Here is a 13,410-nt window from a genome sequence, read left to right on the forward strand (position 1 = left end):
AGAACTTCCACTTACGTTGCATTCGATTCTAAGCCGCAGGCGGTTTTCTGGATTATGAAAACCGCAAAAAAAGTGCGACTTAAATTCGAGTAAATACGGTATATACAGCTTGACGGCCATAATATTTATTCAGTGTGTGACAAGCTGGAGATTTGGGTGGGAGAAGTGGGAAATGTGAGTTCAAGTTCTGGTCTGGCTTAAATTCTGACTTCACATTGACATTTTTTTGAATCAGTGATTATTTCATTTTGTCATGTATATTTACAGCTGCGGGATCGTGAATGGTGTCCACATTACTGATGTTGCAAGTGGGTCCCTTTTGTCTTTGATCCTCGTGGTCAGTTTGTAAATAATCTTTACATTATATTTCCTCAAAATATGGCCAATTCTGTCCATCACCCTGCGGATGTTTGGCAGAAAGGCTTTACCTGAAATTTCTTCTTCCAACATACCATTCGCCTAGTGTTAGATTTAATGACACTTCTCTTATGCAACTGGTAGAGTACATGCTGCTACTCAGAATGATTCGAGGTGTTGTATCTAGCATCCAAGATGATGCAGCTAACATATTTGTCTTGTGTGTTACGAGCATATTAATCGTTCCTCTTTCCTGGCTCTCGTGATGACTTGATAGTTTGTGCAAGTATCAGTCCGTGTGGGTTTTTGATACACATTGTGTACTAGGTTATTTTCATTCCTCATAACCATCACTGAGCTGTTCCTCAACATTGCTCCACATGATGAAGGTGTCATCGATGTACCTGTACTAGACTTTTAGAATCCAGGGCTTGTCTTTTGAAATGCTGCATGAAGAAATTGGCCTCCACTGGACTAAGTAGACTGCTCATAGCAACACCTTCCAGCTGTTCGCTGAAATTGCATTTCCATATGAAGTCATTCATGGTAAGATGTGCATGAAAGAGGTTGGTAATGTCATGTGGGAAAATGGAATGAATATGCCAGATAATCATTTAATGGCACTTTCGTAAACAAAGGAACATCATCATAGCTCACCAGAATGTCTTTTGGTACAAGTTTTAGTTTCTTCAGCTTCTCAGTGAAACATAGCCAAACTCTTCCTTATGTTCCGGTCTTCCCCAGATGTGGCTGAAGCAGAGATGCCAAGCATGTCACTGAGCCGGGAACACCAATCAGTCTTAGTGGTACATCATCATTATGGATTTTCAGTAATCCATACAGCCAAGGAGTTCTGTGTTCTGCAGGTTCTTCTGATGTCTTGGGATGAGAAGTTCCGCCTTATGCAAGACACCTTTTTTTCTTTTGTTTCACCCATACATGTTTCAGCACTTTTGTGCTATTGTCAGTGGGTTCTTTTTTTATTTTTAACTTACATTATGTTATTGTCCTCTTGTGTTGGTAGCTGTTATGCTACACAATATACAACTTGTCATAGTTTTGAAGTTGTAGTGCATTTTCCTGTATTGTGGGCAAAGTAAATAGGCTTACTTCTTTGCCTGTGTTCGCGTGGAAATGCAGTTTTTCCGATTACTCAAAACATAGGCAGAGTTTTTGCTGCCATTACGTGTTGTTGTGTGCACACTGACAGTAGCACAAAAGTTCTGAAACATGTATGGGTGAAACAAATGAAAAAAGGTGTCTTGCATAAGGTGGAACTTCTCATCCCATTTTCTTAGCAAGCACGGAGACGACAAGAAGAACTGCACCACAAGACGATGATGTCTTGATTAACGAATTTGTATTTTGTGTGATCTGCTCCATCAGATCAGTGCTTACATTTACATCTGCAGCTATATACTCTGCAAGTCACAGCTCGGTGCTTGATGGAATTTTCCCTGTACCACTACTAATCATTTTCTTTCCTGTTCCACTTGCAAATGGAGTGAGGGTAAAATAACTGTCTATATGCCTCTCTTACACCTCATCTTCATGGCCATTATGTGAAATGTATGTTCGTGGCAGAATTGTTCTGCTTCAAATGCCAATTCTCTGAGTTTTCTCAGTAGTGTTCCTTGAAAAGAACACTGTGTTCCCTGCGAGGGTTCCCATTTTGACTTCCCGAAGTATCACTGTAATACTTTTGTGTTGTTTAAACCTGCCAGTAACAAATTTAGCAGTCAACCTCTGAATTCTTTTGATGGTTTCCTTTAATCTGATCTGGTGCAGATCCCAAACACACGAGCAGTACTCAAGAATAGGTCATACTAGTGTCCTATACGCGGTCTCCTTTACAGATGAGCCACACTTTCCTAAAATTCTTCCCTACTACAATCCTTACTTGCCCATTGTATTTCGTATTGCTTTGCAGCTTGACACCAAGGTATTTGATCAGCGCGATTTTGTCAAACATTACACTACTAATACTATATTTGAACATTACTGGTTTCTTTTTCCCACTCATCCCATTAATTTACAATTTTTTTGCATTTAGGTTTAGCTCTCATTCATCACACCAACTAGAAAATTTGTGTGAAGTCATCTTGCATCCACCAACAGTCTCTCAACAACCTCTTGAACACCATAGCATCACAGCAAAGAGCTGCAGATTGCTGCTCACGCATTCTGCCAAATCATTTAATGATATAGAAAGGACTGTGGTCCTAACACACTTCCTGTGGCCCTCCTGACAATACCCTTGTATCTGATGAACACTCGCTGTTGAGGACAACATACTGGGTTCTTCAAGCTGCTCACATATTTAGGAATATATTCTGTTCGCTCATAGCATTATTAACAGTCTGCAGTGAGGCGTGGTGTCAAATGCTTCTCAGAAATCTAGCCATATGGAATCTGCCTTTTGCCCTTCATCTGTAGTTTACTGGATAGCATCAGAGAAAAGGGCAATCTGAGGTTCACACAAACGGGGCTTTGTGAAACAGTGCTGATTTGTGGACATAAGTTTTTCCATGTCAAAGAAATTTATTTTAGTTGAATTCAGAATATGTTCAAGAATTCTGCAGCAAATCTTATGTTTAAGATATTGGTCTGTAATTTTACGCCTCCGTTCTTTTACCCTTCTTATATAAAGGAGTCATCTATGCTTTTTTCCAGTTGCTTGGGATTTTCCACTGGGCAAGAGGTTGCGATTAACGCTAACTAAGTAAGGAGCCAGATTGCTAAAATATTCTTTGTAAGACCAAGTTTGGATTCCATCTGGACTGGCAGCTTATTCATTTACTATGCGTTCAGTTATTTTTCTCTATGCCAAGGGAGTGTGACATTATGTTTGCATGATTCTCTTCCACGAACAATTCCTTAAACGCAAAATCTGAAACTTTGTTTTTTCTTCTGCTATCTTCTGTTGCCACACTAGACTGGTGGACAAGTGACTGGCTAGAAGCCTTAGCCCACTTAATAGTGATTTTATGTAGAACCATAATTTTCTTGGGTTCTCGGCAAGATCTGCTAATGTATGACTGTCATATTTGTATGCTTTGTGCATCGATGTTTTTACAGATGCACAAATTGCTCTTAACTTTAATCTATCATCATTTGTGCTTTCTCTTTTGAACTGAGAGTGCAACAGTCTTGCTTCCTCAACATTTTGCAGTCTCTTTGTTAAAGCACAGTGGGGCTTTTCTGTCCTTAATTCACTTACTCAGTACATACTTCTCCATTGCACAGTTTGTAATCCATTTTGACTTTGCCCGAAATTCCTCTATGTCCATGACTGGAACTAAATAATATCCGTTCACTGTCCAAGAGGGACACTAACAATTGCCTATGTGCTCTGTCTAGCAGAAATAATCACCTACCCTTCTTGATTGATTTATTAACTTCAGTAACAATCGTCACTGTGCTGACATCATGAGCTCAAATCCCTGAATCTGTATGACGCCATTGATATGGCAAGGCCTGTTTGTATCTGCAAGGTCTAAAATATTTCCATTGCATATGGGCTCTCGATCTAGTTGTGGGAGCCAGTTTTCAGATAACATACACTGAAGAGCCAAAGAAGTTGATACACCAACCTAATATGTAGGGCCCCTGCGAGCATGCAGAAGTGCGACAACACAACATGGCATGGATTTAACTAATGTCTGAATTAGTATTGGAGGGAATTGACACCATAAGTTCTGCAGGGTTGTCCATAAATCCGTAACAGTGTAAGGGGATGGAGATCTCTTCTGAACAGCATGTTCAAGGCATCACAGATATGCTCAATAACGTTCATGTCTGATGAGTTTGGTGGTCAGCGGAAGTGTTTAAACTCAGAAGAATGTTCCTGGAGTAACTTTGTAGTAATTCTGGACATGTGGGGTGTCACATTGTCCTGCTGGAATTGCCCAAGTCCGTCAGAATGCACAATGAACATGAATGAATGCAGGTGATCAGACAGAGTGCTTACGTACATGCCACCTGTCAGAGTCGTATCTATATGTATCAGGGATCCCATATCACTTCAATTGCACGTGCCCCACACTGTTACAGAGCCTCCACCAGCTTGAACAGTCCCCTGCTGACATGCAGGGTCCCTGGAGTCATGAAGTTGTTTTCATACTCCTACACATCCATCTGCTTGATACAATTTGAAACGAGGCTCATCTGATCAGCCAACATGTTTCCACCCAGCCCAGGTGAGGCGCAAAGCTTTTTGCCATGCAGCAATCAAGGGAATGCAAATAGGCCTTTTGCTCCAAAAGCCCATATGTTTCGTTAAATGCTTTGCACACTGACACTTGTTGATGGCCCAGCATTGCAATCTGCAGCCGTTTGTGTAAAGGTTGCACTTCTGCCATGTTGAATGATTCTCTTCATTTGTCGTTGGTCCCGTTCTTGCAGGAACTTTTTCTGAACTCAGCCATGTCAGAGATTTGATGTTTCACTGGATTCCTGATATTCACAGTACATTCGTGGAATAGTCATATGGGAATATCCCCACTTCATCACTACCTCCGACATGCTATGTCCCATCACTCTGTTAACAACCACGTTCAGACTCATTTAAATCATGATAACCTACCATTGTAGCAGCAGTAACAGATCTAACAATTGCGCGAGACACTTTTTGTATTATCTAGGTGTTTACAACCGCAGTGCCTTATTCTGCCTGTTTACATATCTCTGTATTTGAGTACACATGCCTAATCCAGTTCATTGGCGCTTCAGTGTACTCAAAAATACTTTGCAAGACTGTCTATACCTCCTGCAGTGAATTGCTAGATGTCTGAGTCATACTCAGTAGGCTAAAGTCGCTTCCAACTAGTCTTGCGTGATCTGGTATTTTTGCACTTGTGACCATAGACCATCTTTGAATGACTCTTAATAATTTCACAGTGGAATCGGGTGGCTGGTAAAAACATCCAACAATAACTTGATTTTACATAGACCTGTTATACATGATGTCACTGGCGTACTAAGTTCTACCTCAACACAAACAATACTTTTGTTAACTGTCATGAAGACTCCCCCTACAATGGCATCTAATCCGTCTTTTCGATACACACTCCATGAATAGCTAAATATCACAGAGCTCTCTACATCATGTTTCAGGCAGCTGAGAATCATTTGAGTGTGAGAAATTTCTTGCGGGGGGGGGGGGGGGGGGGGGGGGGGGGCGGTAAATTCGGAAATTTTGTTATTTTTACAAGTCTTAATCTGCGTATTATCACCAGCAACATCTTCCTTTGTTTGGCTCATTAGTTTCATATGCCTTTAGATAATAAGGCCTTAACAATTTGTCAGGCAGTTTAGACACTGAGAATGTTCCCTGAAGGACCTGGTGTAATTGTGATTACTTTGTGAAGGTATAATCGTCTCCAAGTGAAAGATTCTATATCTGCATATCTACATCTACATATACTCCACTAGTCACCAAGTGGTGTGTGGCAGAGGGCACTATTCGCACCAAAAGCATATTTCCCCCCCCCCCCCCCTCTGTTCCACTCACGGATCATCGCACGAGGGAAAAGCAACTGTCTTAACACCTCAGTACGTGCTCTAATTTTCCTTATCTTTGAATGATGATCGTTGCATGATTTGAAAGTTGGTGGTAATAATATATGCTCTACATACTTGGTGAAGATCGGACTTTGGAATTTAGTGAACAGCCCCTTCTGTTTAGCGCGTGTCCCACTTCAAACTTTCTATGAGATTTGAAACGCTCTCGCATGGCTCAAAGTACCAGTCACAAATCCTGTCGCTCTCCTTTGGACCTTCTCAATCGCTTGAACCAACCCAACTGGTAAGGATCCCATACAGACGAACAATACTCTAAGATTGAATGAACTAAAGTATTGCAAGCAATTTCCTTTGTTGAAGGACTGCATCACTTCAGGATTATACCAATAAACCACAATCTAGAGTTCACCTTACCTGTTACTTGTGTAATCTGATTGTTCCATTTGAGATTTCGAATAGTCACACCCAGATACTTGACAGATGTTACCGCTTCCAAAGACTGGGCATTTATTTTGTACTTGTACATTAATTGGGATTTTCACTTGGTTATATTAAGTAGGTTACACTTACTAATGTTGAGAGATAACTGCCAGTCATTACACCACACATTTATTTTCTACAAATCCTCATTGAATTGTTCACAACGTTCATGTGATACTACTTTCCTGTAGACTACAGCATCATCGGCAAACAGGCTAATGCTGCTGTCTGTACCATCAACCAGATTGTTTATGTAAATCGTAAAAAGCAGTGGACCTTTTACGTTGCCCTGGGGCACACCTGATGTTACGCTTCTTTCTGTTGAAGTCTCCCCATTCAGGACAACATACTTTTCACTGCCTGTTAGAAAACTTTTCTATTCATCTGCATATGTCATCGGATAGACCGTAAGTGCGCAGTTTTTGGAACAATCAACAGTTCGGAACTGAATCGAATGCCTTTCAGGAGTCGAGGAATGTGGCATCAACCTGGGAGCTGGTATCTAGAGCCTGCTGTATATCATATACAAAGAGGGCCAGCTGTCTCTCGCACGACTGCTGTTTCCTGTAACTGTTCTGGTTTCTGCAGATGTGCTTCTCAGAGTCTAGAAAGGTCATTATGTCTGAACAGACAATATGTTCCATGATTCTACAACAAATCAATGTCAGTGAAATTGGCCGGTAATTATGTGCATCCGACTTACTGCTGTTTTTATAGATTGCTATGACCTGGGCCTTCTTCCAGTCCCGTGTAACTTTCCGCTGTTCCAATGATCTCTCATAGATGATGGATAAGAATGGTACTATATTTGTAGCTTATTCAACATAAAATCCTACGGGGATATCGTCTGGGCCAGATGCCTTCCTGGCGTCTAAGGAGCTCAATTGTTTTACAACCCCATGTACACTATGTCAGCCATCCTTCTGTTTGTTCGATAATTGGAAGGGGGAATGGTGTTGCAGTGCTGTATCGTAAAACAGTTTTTGAAACCTAGGTTTAGAATTTTGGCCTCCTGTGTATCATCATCCATTACATTACCCATACTGACAGCAAGAGAAGGTATTGAATTATTTGTACCGTTCATAGATTTTATGTATGACCAAAATTTTTTGGGGTTATTTTTAGAATCTGCAGATAAAATATTACTTTCAAATTCATTAAAAGAATCTCTCATTGACCTTTTGACCGCTACTTTCATTTCGCATAATTTCTGTTTGTCAGCGGGGCAGTGACTACATTTAAAATGACTGTGCAAAATTCTCTGCTTTCTCAGCAACTTCCTAATATGTTTGTTGTACCAAGTTGGATCCTTTCCATCCTCTATATTTTTGCTAGGCACATGCTTCTGTAGCACATAGTGGACAATATCTTTAAATTCTGACCGAAGATGCTCAATATCTTTGTGTCCCGCAGTGAATGCTTGGAGCTGACTATGAAGATATTCATTAATGACACTCTTATGTGCTTTCCCAGACATAGAAGCCGATCAGGTCTGTTTGTCACCAAGTTATCTAATATGTTCCCATCTCGAGTCTCGAGTTGGTTTTCTAACCAACTGCTCAAGGTTGCATGTTGAGAGCTCTTCTAGAAAACTTCACACAAGTCATTGCTTCTGTCCCCTGTGATAAATGTGTAATTTCCCCAGACACCATATTAAAGTCTATAACTAACGGATAATTTGGATATTTATTTCCTATGTACTCAAGACTTTCCCTGAAATGTTATGCGACAATGCTGGTGGTCATCCTAATACAATGGCCACGCCTTGTCTGGTTGACAGCTTTATCCAGACTATTTCACAGTCTGACCCAGTATCAATCTCAACTATGTTTAAACAGCTTTTAACAGTGATGAACACACCATCTCTCATAGCATTTACCCTATCCTCCCTAAACATTGTCCAATCAGAGATCAAAATTTCACTGCTCTTTATGTCTGATTTCAACCACCTTTTGGTACCTAATACATTATTGGCTTTACTATTGTTTATTTTGGAGAGTAACTTGGGTATCTTGCTACAGGCACTTCGACAATTTACTAACATTAGATTTAGTATATCTAAATCCTTTGGAATGACCTGTTTAAGCGAACTAACAATTTTTACAGTTGGCACACCCACATCAGCGTCATGAAATGGTAATTTTTCAGGCCAGTGGTTTGTGTCCCATGGGAAGAAACCTAATCTAAAAAAAACCATGTGCACACCCCAAGTACTGTGCTACCCATGTAGGTGCTTCCCGTGTGTAGAGCACCCTTGATCTATCGAGGAGCATCCTACAGCCTTCCACCCCATAGCATAGGTCAAAGGATCTACAACAATTTTTGTTACAGAGTCAACATAGGCTCTGATTTAGATTTCACTCGACCCTGGTCCACCCTGGGTACAATGCTGCAAATCATCAGCTTGGCTTCCAGTCCTAGAGAGATGGAGGCTGCCTTTGCCAACTTAGCCAGCCGTTGAAAGGACTCAAGGATATCCTCGAAACCCCGACAACTGGTATCGTTGGTGCTGACATGTGCAACAATCTGCATCTGGCTGCATCCTGCATGCTCAATAGCCACCGGAAGAGCCTCTTTCGCATCCCAGACAAGGCCCCCCAGCAAGTACACCGAATGAATGTTGAACTTCTTGCCCGCCCTAGACTTTATGTTCCTGAGGGGCTCCATGACCCGTCTAACATTGGAGCTCCCAATAACTAACAAACCTCTATCCCCACATGCCTGTGCCTGTCCAGATCTTGCTGAACGAGCAGCCACTATTCTGGCAGAAGGTGTATTCTGATCCAGCTCAGCCTCCAACCCAGCATCAGCTAGCATACTGAATCTATTAGCAAAGTGCATGGGATTTGGCAGGAGCCTGCGTCCCCCATGCAGCCTTCGCCTTGAGGCTCGAGACCTCGACACAGTCCGCCACACACACTGAGGTGAGAGTGGCCGGCTGGCTCAGTCGCACCTGAGGTCAGTTCAGTGACAGAGAGCTTTGATATCCATCCCCTCCTCCCGCACATCTAGTACAGCAGATGCTACCCCAAGTAACCCATCCACACCACACGTCAAGGTGGCACACTGGAGGCTGTTGACTGTGTCCAACAAAGCTTCCAGCATGATTTACTATAAGAAACTTAAGGAAACGTGCTGCCACACAAGGTTAACAGCTACTCTCTAGTTGGCAGAAAGGACACTCAACAATAAAAATGTATGGTAGAAGCTAGATCTGGTGCTGTTTTTCCTCCTAGGGGCCATCTAGTGAATATTATTAAAGAATTAAACCATAGCCTATGGTAAGCTACAGCTACTGATTATCCCTCGTATTTACAATGTAAACAAATGGTTACGTACATGCAAAAAATGACACAATAAAACATTAAAAAACTGCTACCTTCAATGTATCGAGTCTAAATGATGCTAATAAATGTAAATACTGAATATTGTACACTGAATTAATTGATAATCCCGCATATTTAATGTCAGTGAAGAATGTAAACAAACGTTTGCGTACAAGTGAAACTGTCCTAAACAGAAACTTTGCTTTTCCTATTCAGGCACAAATAAAAACTGAAACCTTCAATTTATCAATTCTATTTGACACTAATACACGTAAATACTATAGAATATACAGCAATAACAATTAATTACTGGCTAAATTACTTATCTCATAACACAGCAAGCGAAAAGCGCTTGTAGCTGGCATCAGGGCTGCTAACCAACAAGTTGGTTTGAACCCTACAGACAAATCATGTGCAAATGATGGATGGCTGAGAAAGTGACAGGCTGACATAGCAATTATTTGATGAACTTCAATAATGAGGGAAGATACAGGCTTTTAATGGCTTGTTGTCAATGAGCTTATTAGAGATTGAGCTGAAAATTGGATTTTACAGGATAGAAAAAATTCTGATATCCATTGTTGGCAAGTTTCTGGATCTTTCATTTCCTTATGAACAAATTAACTGTCTATGATGTATGGGTGTGAAATGATGGCATTTCATGAGAATCCCAAGCTCTTCACAGTGTACACATTGTTTAAATAAATCGTGGGAATGTGGCTGAGTAAATTTGTCAGATCATGCTGATATTTGGATATGGAACCATGTCTTCATTTTCAGATGACAGGGTTTACCTACTGAAATATCATTGGTGTTCGACAAATTTACCTTGCCACATTCCCGCAGATTATTTGAAGAAGTCATTGTATGCTTACAAACCTGTTAGCTACAGGTAATAAGGAGAACACAGAGCAGTTCTTCAGACTTTTGTGTGAACTTGTTTTGATCAGTATCATACAGGAACTTGATGCATATGATTCAGAACATAACAACATTAGCCATCATAATAGGTTTGGGCTCATCAGAGATACCTTTAGAACAACATTCACACTATAATTCTGCACTGAAGATGATGAACCACTCTGAAAAGTGAAGAATGTAATGTGTACATGAATTTATAAAGCAGCCCGTGCTCTGCAAAAATACTGGTTGTCAAAAAGGACAATGCACGCAGAATCAACAGTTGTGATACATTAATCTGGTTTAATCCACTTGACGACAGAGTTGTTATACTGTGAAAAATGTTATAGAATCATAAGCAAAGTGACTTTTCACAGCTGCATTCCTTATATTACAGTACCTACCATACCGATTATCAAGATGCCATGTGTGCTTCATTTAATTATTTTGGAATGCTATTATTATTGTTCATAGGCACTTCCGTTTGTTTTGTCATTCCTATTTTTATTCCTTTATATGTCAGGCTTTATTCTTCACTAATAATGTGTACACTGGTTATGAGTCTTAAAATACAGAAAAACCGGTTACTTTTCAAAAGAGTCACTAGTCCTTCATTTACACTGTAGAGCTGTTGACTGTTAATCAAAGTACAAGCATACGGAATAGGTTGCAAGCTAAGTGAGTGACTCAAAGACCTGTTAGCGAGAAGAGCCCAGTACATTGTCCTCGGCAGCTTGTTCATCGGAGACAAGAATATTGTCAGCAGAGGCCATAGTAAATGTGATATAACCATTCTTATTCTCTAAGTACATAAATGATCTAACAGACAGAGTGAGCAACAGTCTACAGCTGTTTGATGATTGTACAGGAAGGCATCATCGTTGAGTGACTATGGGAGTATACAACATGACATAGACAAAATTTCGAGTTCGTGTGATGAATGGCTGCTTGTTACAAATGGGGAAAAATATAAGTTAATGCAGATGAGTAGGGAAAACTGTTCCGTGATGTTCAAATGCAGGACTGAAACAGTCACATTGATCAAATATCTACATGTAATGTTACGTAGCAATATGAAATGGAAGGAGTCCATAAGGACACGGTTGTAGAAAAAGTGAATGGCCGACTTCATTTTGAGTGGAGAAATATAGGAGAGGGTGGTTCATCTGTAAAGGAACTGCATATAGTACACTAGTACGACCCATTTGTGAGTGTTTGGTATAAGCACCATGTCAGATTAAAGGAATACATTGAAACAATGTAGAGGCAAGCTGTTAGAGTGGTAGGTTTGATCAACTTGTGAGTATTATGGAAGTGCTTTGTGATTTCAAGTGGTAATCACTGGAGAGATGATGATGTTCTTTTTGTGGAATGTTATGCGGGAAATTTAAAGAACTGCGTATGAACCTGATAGAAAAACAATTCTACTGCAGCTGACGTACATTTTGTCTAAGGATCATCAAGACAAGAGAAATTAGGGCTTGTACAGAGGTCTATCGACAGTCGTTTTTCACTCTCTCTATTTGTGAGTGGAGAGATGTTTTTATCTAATACTTTCGTTAAAGCATTTACTTTCCTGCAGAACGCTATCAGCTAACAATATCTTGGCTGCTGTCCATTTAGTCTGTTCAGCCATTTTCTAGTTTCCCTTTGTTTTCTGCTGTTGTGTTTACTTTTCAGTACTTTTTTCATTGCCTTTTTCAGACTATGTTTATACAAGTACTTTACATTGATTGAAAATTATAATCTTTGGAGCAGTCACTACTTTAAAAAGTCCTCAAGTCATATTCTGTATTACATAAGGGGTGTGTTCATATTTATGAACAAGAACTACTTCATAATCTTTATTTAATGTAATTTATTTATAAGTGAAAATGTTACTTTTAAAAACATTTTAGAACAATTGAAGGGGTGGGGAGGAAAGTGCTAACCTTCAGTAGTCGGATTTGTCTGATAACACTGTGTGTTGTGATTTTGAATGCACCACATGCTGATACCAAAAAGTTTAATTTGTACAGGTACAGAGGGATGTCTGTATAAGTTGTTATGTTCTTGTTGCCAAATTAATCAACTTATAATGTGTGACAGTTCCAACTGATGGCATCATGAGTTAGCACTTCCTTCCATTGATCCCTTCTGTTTTCACTAATCTCCGCATCACATTAGTAAATTTCCTTCTGCATGTAGTTACCTTCACTTTTATTATTTTACATTTCAGGTGTTACGAGAGAAACTCAAAGTCCGTACTATCTTGGGACTGACTGCTACTGCAACAAACTCTACGTGTGCTAGTATAGTTCAGCACTTAGACATTCCAGATGGAGAGAAGGGGGTGATCAAGGACATTCCTCTTCCCAACAATCTTGTACTGACAGTTTCTAAAGATGAGAACAAGGATGAAGCACTAATCAAACTTCTCACTAATACCCATTTTAAGGATTGTCAGTCTGCTATCATATACTGCACAAGAAGAGAGGAATGTGAGAGACTGGCCACCCTCCTCAGGACATTCTTGCAGGTAGGTTGTACATTGTGCTGTATGTCAGCGATTACATTTCACTCTTTTGAGATTTTGGTTCATTTTGCAGTGTTGTCTTGATGCAGTACCTAAAAAATGAATCAAGCAGTTATACCTGTATTATACTGTATAAGAGTGTAGCGGAACATGTTAAAGCAAAAGTTTACACCATTAAAACTTACTTCTGGTCAGTTAAAACTGTGTGCGCGACCAGGACTCGAGCCTAGAATCTCACCTTTTGTGGGCAGTATTTTAAACATACAGGATCTCTTCATACCATGCATGTTTTGGAGGAAAGAGCTAGCC

At 40.1% G+C, this 13,410-nt stretch overlaps 1 protein-coding gene across 1 annotated transcript in view; it reads left to right on the forward strand.

Moving 5' to 3' along the window:
* Window positions 1–13,410, forward strand: part of LOC126341081 (ATP-dependent DNA helicase Q4) — a 126,766-nt gene that overhangs the window by 68,958 nt on the left and 44,398 nt on the right. Inside the window, exon 7 of the mRNA XM_050001748.1 lies at window positions 12,805–13,104. Within this exon, the coding sequence (XP_049857705.1) occupies window positions 12,805–13,104 (300 nt within the window). The remainder of the gene's footprint in view (window positions 1–12,804; window positions 13,105–13,410) is intronic.

The sequence above is a fragment of the Schistocerca gregaria genome, chromosome 1, assembly GCF_023897955.1.
Source record: "Schistocerca gregaria isolate iqSchGreg1 chromosome 1, iqSchGreg1.2, whole genome shotgun sequence".
Lineage (NCBI taxonomy): Eukaryota > Metazoa > Arthropoda > Insecta > Orthoptera > Acrididae > Schistocerca > Schistocerca gregaria.